We start from the raw sequence: 25,848 nt of genomic DNA on the forward strand, positions 1-25,848 counted from the left end.
TTCACAATAAAGCAGACTCACTCCCTCACAACCCCCCACACCACTACTGCCTCCACATCGCACTCAAAAGTAGAGTCAATCACTGTCCGATGCTTTTTACTCCACACACCCACGTCTGCCCGGTGGTCCTTGCTCCCTCCTTAGTGTCCTTGGTCTGTGTGCTTTTCCATGTTGCAGTGATTTCTAACTACTCCTCACTCCTCAACATTCTGCAATTGCTGCACCTGGCCCCAGCAGCACACTCAAGTATCTCACAGCACGAACTTCCATAACCGCATTGGTGGCGCCGGCCCTGTAGAGTTAACCTTTTAGACTGGCTTGCAACTACTCATGGAGATCAGATATCCCGTGGCAACAGTTGATTACTTTCATACAGAAAGCCACTCCAAGACAAATCAGAGTAACCTGATCTGGAGACTACATGAAGACGCAAATGCACTGCCTCCACTCCAAGTAACACTTAAACACCAGGCACGGAGAAGATGCTGAAGGCTCAGTTTCCAGGCTACCATGCTGTGATGGCTGTGTCAAGTGGCCAATTCACACCACAATGATCCTGAACAAATCAGAGTCTATTCAATGTTTAAAGCTTTCAGGAAAAGAAGATTTTCTACTTCTTCCCTAGCGTCTACCAAGATGTTTAATTGCTTTCACTAGGGGTTAAAAAAAAAAGTTCCTTGTGCTTGAGGTTTTGTTTTTTTCTTTCTTTTTTTTTTTTTTTTGGAGTGGTGTGCTGTTTATTTTATGAAATGAGAACTTTCTTCAAAACAAGATGCTACCTCCCCTCCTCCCAAACACACATATGGCACAACAAATCAGCATTTACCACTTCTGTTCACGGGGAAATGCCTGGAAATCTCTCTTTAGGTTACTCTAGGGAATGACAAAGCTCCCCTTTTCAAGGATATATCCAAACAGCTGGCACCAGGCCACTTTTGATCGCTGATGTCTACAACTCCAGGCCAAATCATCACAGAGATTGTGTGTGTGTGTGTGTGTGTGTGTGCGCGCTTTTTGTCATTATTTTTTAATAGAAAGAAAACTGCTGTATTAAGTGTCATGCTAATTTTGGCCTAAAAGTCACAGCTTCATTTTAAATTCCAACAACTGGGAGAGATGTGCACATGTGCTCACTAGAGACGTCATTTTTTATTAAGTTTCACTCAATTAAACAGAAACAGATGGAATTAAACTAACAAGGAAAAAAACAGGACCAGTAAATTCTTTAATGTTGTCAGAGTAAATGTCTTTAATCACTTGCTGCTCATAGAAGTTCACTCAACGGTACCTTTCTCTCCATATGCTCTTACGGGCTTGGCTAAGAGAGAACCCACATAAAACTCATCAGAACGCTACCACTTTAAGTGGAAATGGTAGCATGGATTATTTTTAAATGGCTACCTCTTTAAATTTATGCCTGAGGTTGCAATTTTTTGAATTTTTGTAATCAGACCTTGACGATGACCTTGAGCAATAAGATATAAATAACTCCCACATGCTTAGCGTTCCAATAATGGAACACTAGGCATAAAATGGCTATGGTTCAAAGAAACCAGCTCTATTACAGAGATTACCTAGAAAGACTCTTCTGCAGTTCAATTTGTAAAATGTAGTAGGAATAGAATAGACTCCTACCATCAAACTAGAGGAAGGCCAGTCTTAGAACTAAGCCTGGAGAAATGTTTACAGACTATGAAAGAGAAAGTCCAGAGAGAAACAGTCTTTCTGGGGAATGTAACTCTAAGAGCTCTTGAAATTCTAGCTAATCAGAATAAGGTCCCAGGCAAAGAGAAGGGATCCAGCCAGAGGCGAATAAAAGCAACATAAACCTGACAGTGAAGGGAACCCAGATTTGTTAATTTAAGGCCGGGTCTGCCTGTGACCCAATTACACACTAACAGCTTCAGTTTCACCAGTCATTCTGTGCTGAAATATGGAATAATGCTTTAAGTGGAAACAGTAGATTGAAAGCATGTGAATACTGATTACAGGTATGAAACAGAGCCGTGTGCACACTCATGGCAGTTTCAACAACATTTAAAATGACAGATTGATCTTTACATTATTTCTTCCTTTAGAAATTGCTTGACAACAAAACCAAATTTTTGCTTTTGGAACCAAATTCCAGGGCTAATAACCAAAGTTGAGTTTCTGATGCACATTCAGAGCAGACTGGACTTTGCATATTTGGTGGGAATTTCGAGACGCTCATGCTGTGTTTTAGTGTTGCAGGTCTAGCTTTTTTCAGCATTGCCTGGCTTAAATCTTCAAATAAGTTCTAGAGAATAAAATCAGAATTACTTACATTTCAAGTGCAGGCCACATGGCACAATTGGGGGAGATAAATTAGAAATTCCCAAACATGAATCACACATGCAGGGAGGAATCCGGCCCGCAGACTTCCTCTAATTAAAGGCCTATCTAATAAAATAGTGTCAATGGCACACAGATGACTGTTAAAGGAGCTGAAGCCATTTATTTTGAGTTCTGGAGCTCATTAAATGCATTTCTTCATGTTAAAAGAATTTCTTGCATTTGTATTTTGGCCTTAACAAGCAATAGCAAAGGCAGCCACAAAAGGGTCTAAAATTTACATATTTTGACATAATATTCAACAAAAGATATTAGCGCAAGGAGGCCCTGGGCTTTAAGATTTATGTTTATACAAGGCTTGTTTTCCATTCATGCTCTTAAGACAGTATGTCACAGAGCAGCTAGTGAGTGGCTGGTATGTGAAGGCCTGGGTCCCCTGTTGAGTCAGAAGACCCCTACACTAGCCATTGTCTTAGAAAGACTGGTTGAGAAGTCTCGGAAACCCTTTGAAATCTGAATACATTCAGAAGTCTCTAATATCTGCTACCTAGTATCACACCCAACCCTACCTCTGGCCTTCCTCCACTCTTAGCTCAACTTCATGCACACACATGCCCTTCTTAAGCTAGAATGAGATCTGCAGGCTGGGTAAAGACCTGGAGGACTGGAGTCTCCCCAAAGTCAGAAGGCATGGAGGGTGGCACGGTAGATGCTGCTGGCTTTTCCTGACTGAGCTCTTCCCAGTGACACTGGGGAGACCACATCAGCTCAGCAAACATGCTCCACCAGGCTCAAAGAATGTACAAACGGACTCTTTGGCCAATGTTATGGAATCTTTATTAGCACAGGACAAGCTCCTCTTGAGGCAAGTAGTGACTGTTCGCAGCACATCAGGATGTATGATAAACAGCCTTTAAACAAACTGTAAGCACCATTAATTACACCAGGATTGCTGCTTTTGTAAATACTGGCCAAGAAGCAGAAACTGAGTTGCTTGCCTGGTACAAAGCCAATGAGGGAAAAACTCTATGAGCAACTCTTAGAGTGAAAAATTTCGTCAGTACAGAACTGAGTATACTGCCATTGATCAACTGCTCTTAAAACACTTAGATAAAAATCACTGCTGTAGGAAAAAGCAAAACAAAATAATGGTTGAAGCGTGTTTCGCTCTGGGATGCTTATATTTGATGATTCCTGTCATAGGCTGTGTAAGTTCATACCCAGCGATCAATCGTATTTCATTATCAGACTGCTGTATAATTAGAGGGGAAAAGAAAATTCATCTGAACCAACTACTTTACAAACCACAGGATTCCACACTGGGTTCTGTTTAACTCACACTTCACTAAACACTCATATAGCAAATTGACATTCTTTCTGTGTCTGAACAGATTATGCAAAAATGTGTTATAACTGCAAAACCCCACAATATAAGAAGAAGTAATTCTTCCCACCTATTATGGCCTGTAATTGCCTAAGTCTACTCGATCACTAGTCTCCACATCTGATTTGAATTATTAACTCATATAAGACTCTCCAAAATTAAAATACTGAATCAAAAAGCTCCTATTGTACCAAGATATCATATAGGCTAAAAAAGTGACGTCTAGAGACCAGGTTACAGTTTCAGCTTTGTCATGCAACAGCTGTATTACTTATGCAAAGTCACTTAACTTTTTCAGAACAAGAAATGAAGGTTTGCCCAGATGAACTTCTGAGGTCCCTTCCAGTTTAAAAAATTCTGTGATTCTGTTAAATACATAAATTTAAAGCAAGACGTAAATAGACTACTTCAATGAACAACTCTCAAACGATCCAACAATGAGCTTGATTCAATCAGGCACTGAATCAAATGATTAGGAAAACAAAAAAAAAAGTCTGTATAAAAACGGATTAAGTGTTCAGATTCTTTAAAACCGACTTCTGGACATTCATGTGGACAAATATTCATTTGTGAATGAGATGAGCCGATACCCCTCCATTTTCTACGCTGCTGCCAAATTCTACTCGGTGTCCTAAGCACGCTTGGTTCTCCCCTTGTGATCAGGTCACGTGATGAGCTCAGTGAGGCCCTGGTATGGTTGCACATCAGGGAGCTATCATTGTTAGGACTCTTTTCAATAATTTTGTAGTTACTTAGGATCTAAAAATTTTATTCTACAATTTATCCTTTTTTTTCCCCCTAAAAAAAGTACCTAAGACTGAAAAGTGCAAAACACAGGCATCAAGAAAAAGCAGTTTGTTTGTGATATTTTTCTTATTCTGCAAGCAAGCCAAAAATTTAGCTAACACTTTTACTGTATTCCACTAGATTCGAAAAGGCCTGGGTAAGAAGTGGCCCTGGCTGCCCTGGACAAACAGCTGGGAAGGCCAAGAAGCACTCCAGACCAATGAGATCAAAATCCCTAGGGTCAGGGTTCCGGCGTCACTAATTTTTAAAATATCTCAGAAAATTGCAACGTGCAGCTAAGGCAGAGAAACTTCAAGTGAAAACAAGGCTCTTTAAAATGCAGGAATGCTGGGTGAAAGGCAGTGACACTGGTGGGCAGGATTTAAAAAGAAGTCAATCTCTCTCTCCTTACACTTTCTTTTTTTCTGGCTCAGAGAAATATCCAAGTATCACTATTCCCAACAGAGGACACTGTTCACAAGAGTGTGAATGGTAAGACTGTGTCCGTAAACCAACCAAGAGCAACCATGCTGGAAAACAGTCCTTCTTTGCGCCGCACACAATTCAAAGGCAGGCATTTAGTTTGTTGACCTACTGGTGACAACAGTGCCTATTTCAAGGTGTTACTCTTCCCCACATCCTGCTCAGCAGTATTTCAGTTTCACCAAGAGATTCTGAGAGGCAAAATTGTACTTCTTAAAACATAACAATATGATCCACCAACGCAAACCTAAACCAAACCAGCAATCCCAAGTAGATTACAATTCATGAAGATTTGACAACTTTTCTAGTATTTCACAGGAAGCCTGGGAAGCAGAAATAACCCCCAATTCTTCCCATTAAAATATTCATTATACTTGACTAAAGATTTCACCAACACAATCTCAACTAGCTATCAGTTTACATTTGGCCTTGAATAGTGTCAATTCCTCACTTCATGAGGCATGGACAAAGCAGCCCTCCTTTTAAAAAAGGGGAGAATGGGAAACCGATCCCTTTCCTGTAATCTCAAGGATGCTTCAAACTCTCAACCAACAGGTAGGTGATCTGCATAACTGAACATACACAGAAAATTGCCATATAAATATAACACACTATACACATGATCAGATTCATAACAAAGTGTTTCTTCCTAGCCTTCAACCAGCAAAATAAACAAGTTCCTGGGAACTTGTCACTAGGACTTTCTGTTTACCTCGTCCACCTTTTCTGGAAAGCAAGCCACTTATGTGAACTTTTGTTTTTCTTAACGATTTTTAGAAGTCAGGCAGACCCTTTGAAACATGTGCCTGTCTGAAACCTCCTCTAACAAATCTAGACTACAAATGAATGAGTCACTGGAACAGATCAGCTCTAGGGAAACCCTGGTCTCGTGACCCCAGGTTGCTCGGGCTGAAGACTTGCCTCCTGGCCTCCTCACTCATCTTCCTCCGGTTCCTCACTCAAATACAGGCCACCCAAGGACCCCCGGCTTCTCAGGAGGGACGGGGAACACAGCACTGCGGGGTTACCAAACACGAGGGGCTGGCTCCCGGGGCTCAGCATCTCAGAGTCTGACTCACTGGACTCCGTCCCACTGCTGGTGGAGCTCTCGGTCACTTGCAGAGGTGCCAGTTGCCCTGCCATGCCACTGGCACACACCGACTGCACGGCAGGGACCTTGGAGGCTGCACCCACGGGGTTGGTGCCATTAGCCAGCCTTCCACCCTCGGGAGCAGCTGCACTGGCTTGCCCCCCCTTCCCACGGCCACCAAGCCCATCCATGGCCTCCGGGGTAGATGCTACCTGGCTAATGATGAGTGGATCTGTCTCTGACTTATTGTATCTACCAGGAAGATTCCGCAAGTATGGCCTTGGCGAGGTGGGGGAACAGCGTTCATAAGGAGGACCCTGGCCCGGGAGAGTGTCTTCTCCCATACTCCCCTCTCTACGGTCATGTCCATTTTCAGAAACGTAGCCTTGAGACCCAGTTCTGTCCCAACTCATATTTGGACTTGAACTTCTGCTGCTGGGAGACAACGGGGTGGCCAGGGGGCTGTGACCAGCAGAGCCCTTGAACATTTCGTCTATGAGAGAGCTATGCCTTGGGAGTCGAGGGCTCCCGCTCATATCAAAGGTTATGTCTGCTGAATCGTCATCAAGGAATTCTCTGGAAGGAGGCCGGGAGGACTTTGCAGAGTGCGGGGAAGCCCCACGCCTAGCCTCTCTTCGCCCCTCGTCCCTGGACAGCAGATAGACACCGCTGGTCAGATCACCCTCATAATTGTCATTTGTTTGGGACCGGGACCGGGACCGGGACGCTTGTTCTCTAAGAAGGTCGTATTCACTATCTACGTCACTGCAGTCAATGAAAGGAATGGAATTACTGCTGCCTCTGGCAGCCCGCGATGCTGGACCTGTGCTTGGCTGCGGGGGCCGAGGTTTACTCTGCTGGGTCCTATCCTTAACGACCTCCTCCTCTTCCTCTGCGGGCGCCGAGGCGGCTCCGTCCACCTGCTTGTTACCCGCGGGGCTTCTCGGCGCAGGGCTCGGGCGCGACCCCGGCTCCCCCGGGGAAACCTTCGGTTCCTTTCCTTGCTGGCAGCTCTGGCCCCCTGGAGATTCGGCACCTTCTCCAAATGTAAGGCTGGCGCTCTGCTGAGACTGGGTGGGGTGGGGGAAAAGGTGCAGAGAGATGGAGAAGAGGGAGACTGTTACTCCAAGGCTGAAAACAGAAAAGGAGAGCCAGCGCCTCCCGGAAGAACACCCGAGGCCTCTGCGGCGGGAGGACTGCCCGGAAGTGCTCTGACATAACAGCAGTCAGGGAAGCACATCTGGGCGTGATCCAGAAGGTTCCTTCTGGGCGTGGCGGCTGACAGCATTGTTCCTGGCAGCACAAGCCAGGCCGGGTCTCTGCTTTGCAGGGCCCACCGACTCATGCTGGGGTTTGTTCTTCCTTTCTTTTTTTTGGAGGGGTAGACAGGGTCTTACTCTGTCACCTACGCTGGAGTGCAGTGGTTACAATCACAGCTCATAGCGGCCTCAACCTCTTGGGCTCAAGCAATCCTCCCAAGCAGCTGGGACCACAGTCCTGCGCCATCATGTCCGGCTAATTAAAAAAATTTTTTTTTGTAGAGATGGGGTCTCCCTGTGTTGTCCAGGCTGGTCTTGAACTCCTGGGGTCAAGTGATCCTCCTACCTTAGCCTCCCAAGTGGCTGGGACCACAGGCATGTGCCACTATACCCAGTTAATTTTTAAATTTTTTTTATAGAGACAGGGGTCTCCCTATGTTGCCCAGGCTAGTCTTGAACTCCAGGGTCAAGTGATCCTCCTGCCTTGACCTCCCAAAGTGCTGGGATTATAGGTGCCAGCCACCACGCCTGGCTCATATTGGGCTTGTAAAGCTTCTATGGAACAAGACAGCCCTTCCAGCCCACAGGGGTCTCCAGGGAAGGGTGGGCAGGCACATCAGGGACCCCTGAAGGCAAGTTGCCACAGTCATCAGAAAAACGACAAAGGACACTTACACTTCTCAGGGCAGTCTGGATGGGGAAAGGGGTTTTTTTGGATGCATACGATGAAACCTCCTTCATATTCTTCCCCAAGTTTCTTTTTCTCTTTTAAAGAAAGCCCTGAAAACTTACCCAGAGACCAACTCCAGGGAAAACGAGCTTTTGCCACCCTCAGAGCAAGAGTGATACTGTCTCTTACTGCCAATTGTGGTCACTGCCCTGTAATACAAGCTCTGGGAACTTGCCGGCCAGTTCTTTGCCAGCAAAGGCTTCTGGCCTTGGCAACAGGCAGGAGCTACACCCATTAGTTACAAAGCGGGTCCCCATCTCTTCCCACGTGGACCCATTTAGCTGGAGAGCCGGTCTCAGCTCTGCCCACTGCAGCAATGGTTCCGCTGCTGAGCTGAGTTCTCAGTGGCTTAGAGTGCCGCATGGGAGATCAGAAGGCAGCTGAAAACACAACACACTCCAGGGTCTCTGAGCCCAGGCTGCGGGCACACGGCACAGAGCCTATGTCTGGTCAAAGCCAAGGCCCATAATCAGATTCTCATCTGCCAAAAACCTCAAAGGAAAGGACGGAGAACCAGAAATCCCACTAGGAGGCCCAGGGCTCCGTGGAGGAAGTGTGGGGAAAAGCAGAGTTATCATAGGACAGCGCCATCACTGACCTGCTCCGGCACTTCCGAATTCAGTTCTGTAGGCTGTGAAGCAAGGCTCCGGACAGAATGAATCTTGCTGTGCTTCCTGGGAAAAATCACACAAGATCATTCATGTTAGGTGAGGTTTTTGTTTCTTTTTTCTTTGTTTTAAATGAAACAAAGGTCCTTTTGTGGGACGCATCAGTGCCTTCCTCAATAATGATGGTACCCAGAGCCGCCTTTACAAATGCTACTTGGAAACAGACATGCAATCATCCTTTGATAGCACTTGCATGGCCCAAGGGTTATTTACATCTTGGAGAAGTTCTCAGAAGCCCTTTTGGTAGTTTTCATGGTGCAGCTGGTAAAGAAACATTTAGCAGCTGAGCAGGACCTTTCTAGTTAAGGGGAAAGTCACAGAGAGGGGAGGACGTGGCTGGGCCCTCCCATGCTCTGAATGGCCAGCTATGGTCTAACAATATGAAATCAATTCATGTACTTTAGGTAATTATTTTCTGGATCAGTTCTATAACAGAGGCAATTACCACTCATCCGCTCACTCCATCAAAGTGGTAAGTTCAGAGGAAAAGGCCTGCCCTCAACAGTAGAAGGAACTGACTTTAACAGCATCTTGACACGTCTCTTTCATCTCTTCCCTCTCAGTCTGCCTATTCCCCTTTTCCCTATCAAACAGGCACTCAAATGCTCAGGTCCTGAAATTCGTGAGACTGTATAAATATAGATTATATTCCCAGATATATCCAGCTCTTCTTCAAAATACTCCAGGTTAGCACAGAAAAGCTCTAGAGATCCACATTCTGAAACAGAGAACTGGGCTACTTCTTACATGGTCTTCAAATACTAACCATTGACTGCCCAAAGAAAATGATGGGATTCACCTCCACACATGCCTGCAAAAAAGCCTCCTGAACATGACATTTCTGGAGACAGGGCATGAGAAACCACCACAGAGTTGCGGTAGAAGGAAGATGCAGGGATGGCCACAGAAGCAGGTTTATTTCAGCAAAATCAAAACGAAACACTGAAATAACCTGGATGGTTCTCAATAGGGAATCAGAGAAATACAGTGCAGTATCTTCATACTACTGTGTGGCCCTTAAAACAGATCTCAAAAAAAAAAAGTAGTATTAAAAAAGCAAGATGAAGAATTATATACAAGAGTACTAATACGAATGAAAAGAACACACTCACAGCGATTCCTTTTTTTGGGGGGACAGGATCTCGCTCTGTGGCCCAGAGCTGGAGGGCAGTGGCACAATCTTGGCTCACTGCAGCCTTGACCTCCCAGGCTCAAGCAATCATCCTACCTCAGCCTCCCAAGAAACTGGGACCACAGGCATGCACCACCACATCCACCTAATTTCTTTCTTTTTTTTTTTTTTTAGGTAGAGATGAGGTTTCGTCATGTTACCCAGACTGGTCTCAAACTCCTGAGCTCAAGTGATCCACCCACTTTGGCATCCCAAAGTGTTGGGATTACAGGCATATGCCATAGTGCCCGGCCTCCACAGCAATTCTACACACTCTTTTTGGATGCAGTAATATGCATACAGAAAGAAGCCTAAATTTGGCAGCTGCCTCTGAGGAGGGGAGAAGGGAAATTACCAGAGCTGGTGGTTCAAGGGGTTTTGCCACGTCTGTAACGAGAGCTGCAAATAAACGAAGAAGAAAAAACAACCCCAGAAACAAATGTGTCCAGCTGTTAATGGCTGTTAATTCTAAGTAGTAGGAATCTGGGTGTTTGCTGACTTCTCTGTATTATAATTTTTTAAATGTATGAAAACGAAAAAAGGTTTTTAAAAACCCTTCATGCACTAACTAGTGCTCGAGGCCCCATGCTTTGTTCCTTTACCCTCCTCAGGTTCTGCTGCTCCGTCCTGGAGCACTGGGCTCGGGAGCTGGCTGGCCAGAAGCTGCTTAGCAGCTATGAGACCACCTGTTGGGGACTCAGTGGCTCCATCTTTACAAAGCGAATAAAAGAACACTGACCTCACACAGCTGAGGTCAAGACTCAATGAGTTCACACAGGCCTAGTGCTTGGAACAGCCTGGCACACACTAAGGGCTGTAAGTGTTTGATAACAACAGCAGCAGCAATAAAAAATCCTGTTTCTGGCTGGGCATGGTGGCTGCTGCCTGTAATCCCAGCACTTTGGGAGGCCAAGACGGGAAGATGGCTTGAGCCCAAGAGTTTGAGACCAGCCCTGGCAACACAGGGAGACCTCATCTCTACAAAACAGTAGCTACAAGTGGTGCTGGGCACCTGTGGTCCCAGCTACTCAGGAGGCTGAGGTGGGAGGACTGATCAAGTCCCAGAGGCTAAGGCTGCAGTGGGCTGTGATCACACCGCTGCACTCTAGCCTGGGTGACACAGTGAGACCCTGTTTCGAGAAAAAAAAAAAAAATAAATCCGGTTTCTGCTCATCCAGATTTACTTAATTAAAAAGTTCATAGACATACTTTCAGTACAAATCCCAAATTATTGAAGGACTCACCACTGAGCTAGTTTTTATGACACTTCATTCCCCGCAGTGACATCCTGAGCCCTCTCTCCTTCTCCTTACTAATGTCCTCTCCCATCTCCCCTGGTCCTCTCGTCTGCTCTCATCTCACTCTCGAGGGCATGCCCCTGGGCTCTAAAACCTTCATCTCTAGCACTGGACTTGCCGAGGGTGACTGAGACTGTCATTTACAACTCAGGGGACACCAAGTCTGAAGTCTGGGTGAAGAAATATTTAGCAGCAACAAACATTACCTGGCGAGTCTGAGCCTTCTCAGACTAGAAGCAGCATCGAAGCTTCTCTTACCTTTCAAACTGCACCTTCTTATGTCCTCCTTCTTTAACATAGTCGAGAACCTGCTTCTGAGTCCGACCACTGAAACAGAGACCACAACAGGGAAGGGGAGAAATACCAAGGCATTCTCACTTAAACACGCAAATGATGCTTCCGAGGCTTCACTTTCCCTCCTTCCCTAACTGGGAGAGATGCAGCATTTCTCGGCTAGCCAGGACTAAAAGCAAGCGTAACAGACTTTGTATTTTTGGGTCCATTCAGTCTCTTGATATTTTCCTTGAATATACGGCAAAAATGTTCAATTAACTAAGCCCACTTGATAACTGTGTTTGGTTACTAAGCAACCATCCCAAGAGCGTGTACCTTTCATGAAGGCAGGGATCATTGGGCTCAGCGCCTGGAATAGTGTTTGACACATGGCAGACAATGATTTGTTACAAATGAATGGAAAAGTTAACCAATAACGTGCAAGTCCACATATTCTATGAAGCAACACCACATGTTAATAAGACATTTGTGCCTCTACAGAGAGAGGAAATACTTTCTGAGTTCGAGATTCCCGCTAGGCGTTTACCAGGACTGGGTGGCTTTGCCTAGTGCCTCTCTGCTGCTCAAACAGAGCCCACTGGGATGACGACACAAGCGCCCCCGCTTGGCCATAGCTCCCGGACACCAGTGAGTGTTCACCTCCCCTACCTGCTGTGTGTCAGCGGCTGTGAGAGGCAGGAGGAAAAACGTGCACCCAGTAAATGGAGGCACGGAGTGGCTACCTCACCTGAACCGAAATGATGACCCCCGACTAAAGAGGACGGGCTTGGGCTTTGGTTTGGGCTCTTCAAAAAGTCTAAAGAAGGCATGATGTTCAACGCAGATTTTCCAGAAGGACTTGCAGAAATCCCGACTGGCCATCAGGAATTCCAAGGTATCCTGGTACGCACTCTAAAAAGGGAAAATACAACGTTGGTTTTTTTCCATTACCCACAGATACATCACTGAAACAGGAGAAAAGGGGCAGAAGATAGCTTTGTCCAATAAAGTTTTTGCTGTGTATTTTATTATAGCATGACCATCAATGCAAAGACTTACTAAACTCTAGTTATTCTTAAGGACAAGATGCAGTCCCTAGTCCATCATTTTCTTCCCCAGAGAATCTCTTAGATGAGTAACAGAAACAGCCACGTGGCTTCAATGGAAGGGACACCATCTTTTGACAGATTTCATGTACAAATTATGTTTATTTCGCTTACGTTTCCTTGAAAAACAAAACCCAAATACTGGAAGTCCCTTCCTGCCTCCTTAAAATCACTGAAACGCAACGTTCATCCTCTTCCTCACACTTCATGTCAACGTTGGCTCTTACGTGGTTTCTCTGTAAAGTCGCCCATGGCTCCGGGCTCCAGGCCACCCCAGGAACTACACAGAAAATGAAACCTTTTTTTCTGGAGCACAAGAGTATCACTCTCGGCTGAAAAAAATCATGCCCTTTGATTCTGGAAAGGGGATATGGAAATTGCCTGCTCGCAATTGAAGTGGCCATATTATATAAACCAAAGTTACTACCATCCTTAGCATTCCCAGCAGTTCCAACTATTTTGGGGGATCTCACAGTTATGGGTGGACCCAACTTACAAACAAGCTGTGCAGCAGTCCTTTATTTATAAGGCAGCTTTTTGGAACTCCAGTGAGTTTTTCCATGGAAAACCATTTAAAATGGGTATATGCTTCCCAGGTTGGGCCATGAAAGCCTGCTGAACCCAGATTGTACCTAAACTGTAAGCCTGATTGCCATTTATCATCTTATTTGCTATGGGAAAAAGAACTCTATATGCTGGTTGGGGACAGACGCCCAGGGCACATAACCCACCTCCCGTCACCATTTCCAGCAGACAAAGAGGCTGTTCCTCCCTTCCTGTCCCAGTCCTGGCATGGGTCACAGCCTTAGGTGTGTTGTGGGAAGTAAGTGGGGAAGGGAACCTAATTAGCCCATGCAAATGAGTTCCACTGGGGGCCCAGGGCCTCCAGCAGGGATTGGGGAAGTCAGTCTATGCCTGGGGTAGGGCAGGATACTGAATGGGGTCTCCAGGTGTAGCCTGGGGCTGGATGCGCAGCAACAGCACAGCCCAGGTTGTTTGTCGGGAGGGGCTGCCTGGATTTGTGCAGGGAAATGACCGTCTCCCCAGGTACACATTCGTGTACCTCCTTTACGCTCTGTTTACCAATGATGGCAGCCCTCGAGTTACCGACCATTTGGATACATCTGTCCTGGAAACGCTCGGCGTTCATGTGGACCAAAGCACCTGGGTGGCACTGGCCACAGGTTCAGTGGAAGCCCTGCCAAGTGCAGACCTCCACCCTTTGCAAGACACATGCCATCCCATGGCTCAGTGGGTCCCCTCTCCCACCGGGACCACTTACATTGGCATCTGGCCTGAGCTTGATGAGAAAGCGTTTCCTCTTGAAGCTCAGCTTCCGCACCTTGGCCCAGTTGAAGGCATTGATCTTAGTGAAACCCTAAAAAGAAAGACAGTAGCAGTGAGCCAGGAAATGCATAACAAGCAACTTATGAGTTGGTCTGCTTTGCTTATGAGAGCTAAAGGAAGAGGGCTGGCAGGCGATTGCTTAGTAGAGATGCCTTTTGCAGAGAACTCACAGGATCTGTGGCTATAGGATGATACCTGTTCCTGGATCATTATTTCTCACTAATTATAGGATTTTGGCATTCAAACTAAGTCTACCTCTAGGGAGAGAGGAAACTAGCCAAGGTAATGATGAGAAGAAAGATAAATAGAAATAAAAACCATGACAACCACCACAATCATTAGCTGCCAGGACTTATGAAGTGCCAGGTACCATCCTGAGGGCTTTATACATCGTATCTTAACAACCCTTATATGATAAAATCCAGCAAGATGGATTTATTATTTTCATTTTATAGACATGGAAACTGCAACATGGATATATTTTAATTTGCCGCAAATGACACATTGAATGTGGCAGAAAGAGACTTCCAAGCACACGCCTTCCTGGCAGGTCTGGTTAACATTCAGCAGGTCTGCAATCAACTCCCTGCTTCATCTACGCTGGTCTGGCTCCTGGGCCCATCAAGCTTCCAACAGCACCGGCAGAACTGAGGGTGGGAGGCCAGGCCTGTCATGTGTCTTCAAGGCCAGCACAGTCTCTGGGCGGGGCTCACATATCCTCATCGTGTGTGGCAGCCAGGCAGTCACTGTCTCCAACCAAGGTGGAGAAACGATGGGGAGCTGCTGGATACCAACTCCCGTCTGCCCAGTCTCAGCTGAAATTAGAATTCCTCTGGAGCCCACTGGAACACCAGGCCTGTTCATTCAACGTGGCAAGAATGAAGCAATGGGGCACTGGCAAGAAGGTGGGTTCTGAGACACAGGCTTTGTAGGTGACTACATTACCCAGGTATTCCCAATACTTAGGGTTGTGTCAAACACAAAGCACATTAATTCAATTGTTAGACACTTCTTTTCCTTAATACTTTTTAGAAATGGTTCAGGGTTGTGATTTGAAATTTAATGATAGTACTGAAAACTCCACTTGGCTTTATTGTTTTTCTTTTTTGAGACAGTCTTGCTCTGTCACCCAAGCTGGAGCGCAGTGGTGCGATCTTGGCTCACTGCAACCTTCGCTTCCCAAATTCAAGTGATTCTCCTGCCTCAGCCCCCCAAGCAGCTGGGATTACAGGTGCATGCCATCACGCCCAGCTAATTTTTGTATTTTTAGTAGAGACGTGGTTTCACCGTGTTGGCCAGGCTGGTCTTGAACTCCTGACCTCAGGTGATCCACCTGCCTGAGCCTCCCAAAGTGCTGGGATTACAGGTGTGAGCCACCGCGCCCAGCCTATTGTTGTTTCTCTTATCAGGTACTCAGAGGCTATGCATGCAGGTCAAAAACTGTCAAGAAAAAATCCGCCTTGAATACCACACTGCTCTCACAATGTCACTCCCTACCACCTGATAGGAAGCCGGCTTAACTCTTCTTGGGATGTGATTCTGTAATAATTATGGTGTCATAAACTTCTGGTGCATGAACACAGAATCACTGGAACTCTTCTGATAAAAGATGAGGCGGAAATATACGCAAACCTGGAAGAGCTCAAAAAAGGGTTTTAGGTCCTGAACACATTTACAACTTCATAACTGGGTGAAATCTGATCCCATTTCATGACAAAGGCAGGTGCTTTCTCTATATCCACTTGAAACTAAAAGCACAGGTTACCCGCTTGTGTTGAAAAGGAATGTACTGAACCGCCTTTTGGGGGTGAATATGTTCATTCTGCTGGTTTTGTTGGGAGTTTTACAGGATATACACATATATAATAAAATCCTACTGAACTATGCACTTCAAGTGTGTGCACTTTATTGTATGTCAGCAGTACTTCAATAAGGCTATTAAGAGAGAAGCAATGATCAATGAAACAGTCTAATAGCAGAATGATCAACAGAGCACACCTTTTAGAGTGCAGAGAATCACTATGTCCTTAAGTAGAATACAAGTAAGAATTCAAGTGCAGTATGTGTTTTGCTACAAAACTGCAAGAATGTGGCTTTTATGAATTTATAAAACTGCTATATCTTAAAAGTGTGCCTAACACTCTTTAAGTATATCTGAAGTCCCAACCAAACAAGCTGGCTCAACCCAAACTGGGTTTGGGGGGAAAAAAGAAAAGGATCACATTACAGCAAAGTATCATCTGTAAGTGTGAAAAAGGTGTTTATTCGGGGACTTAAAGTCTCGATTCCATTACACTGTGTTCTAAGTATAGGTTCATGGAGAGCTACATGTTTCTGTGATGCTACAAAGTCAATAAAACCAAACAAATCTGTAATATGGATTCCCCAAACAGGACAAAGGTAAGTGAAATAGAATCTGGGAGCTGAGGGCCTGGGAAACAGAAAGCCTGAGATGAGGTTAATTTTTCTTTGTTTGCCAAAAAATAACGATCAGAGGTCTTGGCCCACTGAATATGAATCAGAGTTGAAGGGCCAGCTCTTCTCTCTGTATCACCGAGAGAACCGGGCGGTGTTCTCAAGGCTCTCACCTGAAACACTAGAATTCCCGTGTTGGCAACGGCCAGGTTGATCTTCGTGCCTTCCCTGTCCTTGGCCGGGTGCAACCGGATTCCATACATCTCTAGCCGACGGGCAATCTCTAGGAGCTGGAAATCTGATTCTGCTGGTGTTTGTCCACTGACAAAACAAAAATTAAAGAGAAAGGCCAGGAGATTTGAATTCCCTGTGTCTGTTAATTTGAGATTAAGAAGCTTCTCTTGGGAAATAAAAAGGCATTTCATCACAAACACTGGGGCTACCCGATCAGATGACACCCAACCTCCCATTCACTGTAACCCAAAGTCTAGCAGCTGGACAAAAGCTCCATTGCCATGGAACATAAAACCCCAAAAGTCTCCAGACTCAGCCAGTTTTTTTTTTGAGGGGGGGGATCTCAAAGAGTTTCCTTTAAGGTCATATTAAAGCAAAACACCACTGTGTTAAAACAAGATTTTAGTTGCTTTCAATAACCTAAACCTGCAAAAAAAGCTCAAGAGAACACTTTTTCATATGGCCGTCAGGCTCCAATGCTTCCTTAAAACAACAACGAAAAGCACCATGAGTCCTTTGAAAATATTAATCCAAACAAAAGCAAAAATGGAAATGCTACGAAGGTTCTGGATTTTTATGATACTCTGACCTTGTCCCAAGGTGACCACATCCCTTTCCCAATTTCTCATTAGGATGATAACTGGATGGTCCTTTGCTCTTACTTTCTCTTTTGTTCCAAAGCATGGGCATCCTTAAACTCCAGGCTTCAGTGGGTGACCTGTGCTTCTGAGAGCCCAGGATGAATCACCACATCCCAATGAGCCTCTGTGATCTTTTCCCCTCACCCTTAGTGTTTTTCTCCACCATAGTTTCTGTGGGGGGTGGCTGGGATGTACACCCATGTACGCTGGAGGCAGAGAGAACCGGCTCAGGGGAGTATGGAGCCAAGAATGAGACTTACATGTGGTTATGGTGAAATTCCACGATTTTGTCCTCTAGTGCGTCTTGCTGAGGTACGTATTTATTTTTTGCTAAGTGCTCTCTGTCCAAGGCTTCATCAAAATCCCCAATCTCAGCTAAAAGGAAACAGAAAGAAAAACAGGTCACGTAGGAAGGACACTTCCCAGTTTGTCAATATTCTCCTGCTAGCCAAACAGAAGCTAGCAGACAACATAAGGTGAGTCCAGTTGGTGGGGAACATCAGAAGCGTTAGATCTCAGAAACCGGATGCGAGGATACATTTATCAATTGTGGTGACCTGAGAAGACAGTTTTCACTCCTCCTCATCTCTAACAGTCGGAAAGATGCTTCTAGGCCAGGTGCAGGAGCTCACCTCTGTAATCTCAGCACTTTGGAAGTTCAGGGCGGGTGCATCACTTGAGGTCAGGAGTTCAAGATCAGCCTGGGCAACATGGCAAAACCTCATCTCTACCAAAAATACAAACATTAGCTGGGCGTGGTGGCGGGCACCTGTAATCCCAGCTCCCGGGGAGGCTGAGGCAGAAGAATCGCTTGAACCTGGGAGGTACAGGTTGCAGTGAGACGAGATCACGCCACTGCACGGTGGCCTGGGCGACAGAGCAAGACTCCGTGTCCAAAAAAAAAAACACCTCAGAATCATCCATCTTCAGCCATACCTGCTCCTGGTTTTTCTTTTCTCCCCATCCGCTGGGGAGGTTCTTGGCAATAAATTCTACACATGTGGGTGATAACTGTATGACCTCCTGACAAGTCCTGAAACTTCAGGACTTAAAAATCACAATGAAACATGTATTAGCAATGACTAGTGCAAAAACCCAAATGCTTTATCATGTCGAGAAAGGAGGATTGGCAGTGGGTGCAAAGGTAGATAATCTAACGCTTAAACAATTATAAGTTTATTAAACTTTTAGTAGTCTTGTCAGAAATAACAGATCAGATTGCAAAGTCTTACACATTTTTATCTATGAGAAACATGATTCTCACATAACCTTGTTTTCTCGCATAACCTCAAGATAGTCCTCAATACTGCCGGAATGTGGAAAGGAAAGGATAGAGCTTTAAAATCAGACTTGCGCCTTAACAACACTAGCTCAAGGTCAGTGTGTACACCCACTGTTACACCTCTGAGACAGTACACCTTTTTCTTTATATCACATATACTGTAAAACAAGCTTAATACAAAATAGCCTAATGACTAGAGCCCAGCTGTTTCGATAAAAACCAAGGGAACTGTTGCTATGAAACTCCCCTTTCATTCTGTCACGTGAAGCAGCTTGTCACACCTAAGGCAATGCACTCCAATAATCAAGCAGGACATGGCCTGGGTGGTGCCATCAGTCATAGCCACTGAGCATATCTGTTCTGCACAAAGCCATGCCACCACACCTGGCAGCAGCTGGGGCACTGGAAGAACCCCTCCCTTACTTGCTTCCTCATCATCCGAAACACCAACAACACTATTTCCTAATTGCCTTTTCTGGACTGATCTCTCCCTTCCTAAATAGAGTAAAATTGCCACCCTCCATCACAGAAAATGGCACAGAAATGGGGGCATGCCTGGTCATACTGCCATCATTATCTGTCGCCTTGACAATAGAGGGCCTGCCTGGCTTCTCTGCAATTCCTTCTATCTGGTCCCAAGGAAATGCACTTGATGCTCATTATTCGAGGCAGTTATGATCTATAAGGTTCCCATAAACACTGAATTAGCCATTCCTGAATCATTTCTCCTAGGGAAAATACGGGGTGAGGTTCCTACAGTAGTCTTGAAACAACATTTTAGTTAACTGGCCGTGTCTTATGTGTGTTTGTGTTGAAAGCCATCTTACATACACATTGCCAATTTCTTCACACTGAGCTCATGGCCAAGAGCAGCTGAACTCATGCCTGAACGCCGCTTACCTAACACACATTTGCTCTATCAGGCAGATGGCGCAGCACACGGGGACACAAGACAGACAGCGCTTCAGCACAACGCCTGGGGACTATTTCAAACAGTGAAATCACCAACAATATGCACAAAAATGCGAGAAGTGTGGCACTAAATAGACCATAAAAAGGATACTTATTAACAGTACGAGAAAAAAACCAGAAGGCAGAGCTTTGCCTCGTTTGACCTCCACTAGGAATGCACATCAGGTGACTACAATTTTTCACCATCCTGGGCATATCCACAAATGACCGTGAAAGCACATGAGGGTTCATTTGGGGGCTACAAGTAAATAAGCAAATCTGCAAAGACAGAATCTGAGAATAATGAGCTTTGACTGTCTATGGAGGAATTCCTTAAATCCGAAATGTCCTTTGAGTTTTATGTTTGGACTTCTTAATTCCTATGATTCTCAGAACACACTCTTTCCCATCATTCCACATAGAGATAGCCAAATGCTCCAGTTTTTCCTTTGGCATCAGGGTGGGGACACCTAATTCTCTTTTCTTCTGGGTCGCTTATCTTTTCTTGCCCTCCTGTTACTCCACAGTGACATGACTATGAAACTCCTCTTTGAAATATGGAAATAGGCTGCTCCTTAAATTTCTGAATTTGAAAACAGACACATACTCAAGATCTGACTTCCTTTTATTTTTTCTGAGACAGGGTCTTGCTCTGTCACCCAGGCTGGGGTACGGTGGAGCGATCATGGCTCACTGCAGCCTTGACTTCTGGGTTCAAGTGACCCTCCCATCTCAGCTTCCCAAGTACCTGGGACTACTGCCACATACCACCACACCTGGCTAATTCTTTCATTTTTCGGGGGGTAGAGACAGGCTGTCACTATGTTGCCCAGGCTGGTTTTGAACTCTTGGCCTCAAGCTAATTTTGTTTTTGTAGACACGAGGTCTCGCTATGTTGCCTAGGCTGGTCTCGAACTCCTGGCCTCAAGAGATCCTCCTGCCTGGGTCTCGCAAAGCACTGGGATTACAGACATGAGCCACTGCGCCCAGCTGACTTCCTATTTTTTACATGTTTTATGCTGAAAATGTCACATCAGCTTATGATGTACTACATTCCTTAGCAGTCTACTCAGCAAAATAATTAACACGAAAAACAGCAGCAAACCAAAATCCTGTGATTTTAATAAATGGATGGAACTTCCCCAGAGGCCAGGCGTGGACAAACCCACCTTACCACGCAGAACCCTCAGAGCAGGGACCACATGACCTGCACAAACGCAGCCCTGCCTCGCCTCCATGCTGCCCACGTGCGACCTTTACATCAGGGTCAACTAGTAGATGATTCTTCCCCTCATCAGTTTGTCCTTCTTAGTTAACCCACAGTAAATTAGAGAAAACTGAAAGTTCAAAATACTGCAGGGAAGATACAAGGCCAGTGACGGAGGAACAAATGAAAAAATACAGACTATCTTAAAGAGTCCATGTATTCAAGCGAAAGAAGGCAGGAAAATAAGACATCAGCTTGTGTGTACAGAGACGGATAAGATAAACATCAGCTTACCAGAGATAATTTTCCATTAAGGGTAATATAGTTTCTGCCAAAGGGAGATGACTTGACCCCTTATACCTTACCAATAATCACCAATAACTGAAACCACAACACAATCCACAGAAGATTCTATGAAATGCCTCCTTTCATGACTGAGTGCATGGGATGCTTAAAAATGCAGAAATGGGGTTTACACATATCGTAAGATTTTAAGAATACTGTGTGTCTCATGACTGTATGTCAAATGCCATGTGAACAGCAGGGGAACTTCTGAACCCATCTATTTGCCTTTCGAGAAGGGAAGATTCTTTGGGGATTTTGAGCCACTTGCTGGTTTCTGGGAGGGAAAATGGTATACTAGACTGAGACCATGGTTTTCTGGATGTCAGCAAATCTCTACTCCAAGATATGCAAGTGAAATTCACTATTGTTAACAGATCTTTATTTTTTTAATTCACTTTAATTGACAAAATAAAAATTATACATATTGGTCAGGCATGGTGGCTCATGCCTATGAATCCCAGCACTTTGTGAGGCCAAGGTGGGAAGATCACTTGAGCGCAGGAGTTTAAGACTAGCCTGGGCAACATAGTGAGACCTCAGCTCTACAAATAAAAAAAAAAAAAAGAAAGAAGTAAAAATTTAGCTAGACCTGATGGCACGCGCCTATAGTGCCAGCTACTTGGGAGGCTGAGGCAGGAGGATTGCCTGATTTCAAGAGGTCGAGGCGGCAGTGACCTGTGATTGACAGACTACATTTCAACCTGGGTGACAGAGATTCTGTTGGTATATATTTATAGTGAACATCATCTTTTGATATGTGTATACATTGTGAAATGGCTAAATTAAGCTAATTAACATATGTATTACTGCCTATATATATATATATATATATATATATATATTTGTGGTGAGATCACTTAAAATCTACTCTTCTTTTTTCTTTTTCCTTTTAAACAGAGTTTCACTCTGTCGCCCAGGCTGGAGGGCAGTGGGGTGTCTCCCGGGTTCAAGCAATTCTCCTGCCTCAGCCTCCCGAGTACGTGCGACTACAGGCACCCACCGCCACCACACCCAGCTAATTTTTGTATTTTTAGTAGCGACAAGGTTTCATCATCTTGGCCAGGCTGGTCACTAACTCCTGACCTGAAGTGATCCGCCCACCTCGGCCTCCCAAAGTGCTGGGATTACAGGGGTGAGCCACCGCGCCTGGCCAAAATCTACTCTTTAGTATAACAGATCTTTAAAGAAAAAAACATAGGAGGAAAGAAGTACACGACTAAATGGCATCAGGAATCTTTGAGTAAGGACAGTTTCTCTTCTACTTACAAAATGCCAAGGGTCAGAGACATTTTATGAAGTTACTATTTCAAGAAGGAAGTTTTAAAGTTTTATGTTGTTTGGAAAAGGAGGATTGCAGGTGAATAAGGATAAAGGAAATTAATGTTTGCTGAGCACCCAGCAGATACTGGGTACGGCTGGCTGGCTGTATCTGTGGGTTCCATATTCATGGATTCAACCAACCATGGATTGAAAATACTTAAGAAAAAATACTGCATCTGTACCAAACATCTAAGATATTTTTTCCTGTCATTATTCCCTGAATAATGCAATGTAACTACATAGCATTTACAGTGCATTCATTATCATAAGTAACCGAGAGACGATTTACAGTCTATGGGAGGATATACGTAGGTTATATGCAAATACGACACCATTTCATTTCAGGGACGTAAGCATCCTCAGTTTTTGGTGTCCTTGGAGGTCCTGCAGACAATACCCCATGGATACTAACGGACAACTGTATATGCTACCATTTAATTTTTACAGCCTTATGAAAAAGATTCTATTATTCTCATGTTCCAAAAGAAATGGAGGCTGGGGGGTTAGTAACCTGCCAGGGTCACCAACCAATGAACAGAAATCAGGTCAGCCAGACTCAAAGCCTCCTCTCCCTCCAAAGGTAAAAATTACGTTAAGTTCTGTGCTAAGGGTTCCTCCCCTGTAAAATCAGGATAATGACAGACTTGATCTCGGGGGCTGTTAGGACAATTAAATGAGATTATATATATATATATATATATATATATAGTGCTGGCACATGGTCAGGCTTAGTAAAGATACCTATTTTTTTTTTCTTGCCCATGTCATTTTTTTCAAATTGGTAAGAAAACACCTATCTATTAAGTGATCATATTCAAAAAACAAGAAGATATGTATCATCTCCTGTAACACCTTACTGTATTAGACTAAGGCAACTTTTTGCCTACTAAGAGTGATACTTCCTATAAACCTTTGTAAATCTAGTTAACTAGGCACATATCAGGATAGGAGGGGACTGATTATATGAGACTAATTCATATACAGTGGAAATGTAAAAGGTGATATGATAACACAACTTTCCTTCATAGTAGTGCTTATACACTAAGCGTTATACTCACAATTACCTTTCTGAAACATCATGTGTATATTTTATTTCAAGTAATTTCTGCCTTGGTCAAGAGGGAAAAAACACCCAGGTGGCTTGTCAGCAAGCCTTGAGATGAGCACAATCTGATTTATCCTTTGCCTGTATTAAGACAAATTGAAACATCCAGGGTTCAGCTCCATTAATCCAGCATGAGTCTTGATTTACTGAATTCTGGAGAGCACGAATCTCTAGAGAGAAGTGAAATCTGTGGCAGTATTATGTCTTAAGGCGCCTATGCCATATTCAATGACAAAGTTTAAATCCACGAAAAGGACAGAACAAGTTTAGTCTATTTGGCAAGCATCCATCCAAGCTCATCCTTTGAGACAATTGAAGTATCAACTGTGTACTAGTCCTTGAAGAAAGACAAACACCTGAACAGAAAGTACAAGAGTTAACATTTGGGGATATGCATATTAAATGACATCAGGAGCATGGTTCTTCTCTTCCACCCACAGGCCTTCATATGAACAGCAAAAATAACACAAAGATATTGACGCTTTCTTTTTTGGTGGATATGATTTTTTTCCCATCAATCGGATCACTGTGTTATTTCAAACATGATTTTCAAAGGAAACAAATAGAACTTACATTGCACAATGTGTGAAATCAAAAGAGCTGCGCTGGAGTCATTACACGTCAACCTGCCTTGAGCCAAGTCCTGCTTCACCTGCAGCGCGAACAGGTACCTGCGAAGATCGACAGAGCTGGGCGTCAGGCAAAGAGGGCATGAGGTGTCTGGGAACCTGGCCTCACTGTGAGAGGCCAAGGAGAAGGTTGCAAACCCCAACCAGGAAGTCTGCATGGGCTGGAATGGATTCCAGCTGCCATTCACCAACAGTGTAAAAATCTCCCTCCAAAATACAAACATATGCTACCATCTTTTCACAGTATGAACAGTATGTTTCATTTTATATGGGGAGAGAGAGCCATAAAAATGTGAGACCATAACCTAGTATGCTATGTATTTTTGTAGGGTATAGGAAATAGTTACCTTTTTTTTTTTTTTTTTTTTTACAGAATCCTTCATCCATACTCTAACATGGTTCTATGGCTCAGACAGTAACAGCAACTTATTATGGTGAGTCAGAGATTGCCAATGAAATGAGAAAAACAAGGGGGTGTCTTTTTGTGGTGTAACTACTTCCGTTAAGACCCAGTCACCAGATTTGTAAAAATCCATTATCTTTTTTTTCTTTTATGAGACAAAGTCTCGCTCTGTCGCCAGGCTGGAGTGCAGTGGCACGATCTTGGCTCACTGAAACCTCTACCTCCCGGATTCAAGCAATTCTCCTGCCTAAGCCTCCTGAGTAGCTGGGATTACAGGCACACGCCACCATGCCCAACTAATTTTTTGTATTTTTAGTAGAGACAGGGTTTCACCATGTTGGCCAGGATGGTCTCAATCTCTTGACCTCATGATCTGCCCACCTCGGCTTCCCAAAGTGCTGGGATCACAGGCATGACCTACTGTGCCCGGTCAATTCTTTTCTTTATATTATGGTATTAAGCATGTCAACATTTTTGGTGTAAGAGAAAAAAGATATTTGTAAATCAAAGACATTAAGTAAAAACTGTGCAATAGCAAACAGGCATATGAAAAGGTGCTCAACATCACTGATCATCAGAGAAATGCAAATCAAAATTACAATGAGATATCATCTCATCCCAGTTAAAATGGCTTATGTCCAAAAGACAGGCAATAACAAATGCTTCGATATGGCGGGAAAAAAAGCCTTATATACTATCGGTGGGAATGTAAATGAGCATAACCAGGATAAAGAACAGTTTGGAGGTTCCTGAAAAAACTAAAAACAGAGCTACCATATGACCCGGCAATCCCACTATTAGGTGTAGACCGAAAAGGAAGGAAAACAGTATGTCAGAGAAGTATCTGCACTCCCATGTTTACTGCAGCACCATTCACAACAGCCAAGATTTGGAAGAAACCTAAGTGTCCATCAACAGAAGAACAGACAAAGAAAATGGGTAGGTATACACAGTGGATTACTATTCAGCCATAAACAAGGAGATCTTCTCATCTGCAACAGCATGATTGGAACTGGAGGTCACTATGTTAAGTGAAATAAGCCAGGCACAGAAAAACAAACTTCACATGTTCTCACTTATTGTGGGAGCTAAAAATTAAAACAACTGAACTCATGGAGCAGACAGAGGAGAATGATGTTACCAGTGGCTGGTAAAGGTAACAGGTGGGAGGGAATGGGGATAGTTAATGGGTCCAAAAGAGTGAGATAGAATGAAGAAGATCTAATATTTGATAGCACAACAGGGGATTATAGTCAATAATAATTTATTATACTTTAAAAATAATAAAAAGAGTATAACTGGACTGCTTGTAACACAAAGGATAAATACTCAAAGTCATAGATACCACCCCCACCGCCCTGGCACAACAAGACAAAACCAAACCAAACCTGTACAATGTTATAATGGA

At 44.3% G+C, this 25,848-nt stretch overlaps 1 protein-coding gene across 3 annotated transcripts in view; it reads right to left on the reverse strand.

The window, feature by feature from the left end:
• Positions 1-25,848, reverse strand: part of FARP1 (FERM, ARH/RhoGEF and pleckstrin domain protein 1) — a 314,718-nt gene that overhangs the window by 49,984 nt on the left and 238,886 nt on the right. For all 3 annotated transcript variants that reach the window (XM_033177386.1, XM_033177385.1, XM_033177387.1), the window contains exons 6-13: positions 23,982-24,079; positions 17,459-17,573; positions 16,497-16,644; positions 13,844-13,939; positions 12,204-12,367; positions 11,441-11,509; positions 8,644-8,719; positions 6,880-7,126 (exon numbers count right to left, since the gene is read on the reverse strand). In XM_033177386.1, the coding sequence (XP_033033277.1) occupies positions 6,880-7,126; positions 8,644-8,719; positions 11,441-11,509; positions 12,204-12,367; positions 13,844-13,939; positions 16,497-16,644; positions 17,459-17,573; positions 23,982-24,079 (1,013 nt within the window). The remainder of the gene's footprint in view (positions 1-6,879; positions 7,127-8,643; positions 8,720-11,440; positions 11,510-12,203; positions 12,368-13,843; positions 13,940-16,496; positions 16,645-17,458; positions 17,574-23,981; positions 24,080-25,848) is intronic.

Source organism: Trachypithecus francoisi, unplaced genomic scaffold (genome assembly GCF_009764315.1).
Source record: "Trachypithecus francoisi isolate TF-2019V2 unplaced genomic scaffold, Tfra_2.0 Lachesis_group18, whole genome shotgun sequence".
Taxonomy (NCBI): domain Eukaryota; kingdom Metazoa; phylum Chordata; class Mammalia; order Primates; family Cercopithecidae; genus Trachypithecus; species Trachypithecus francoisi.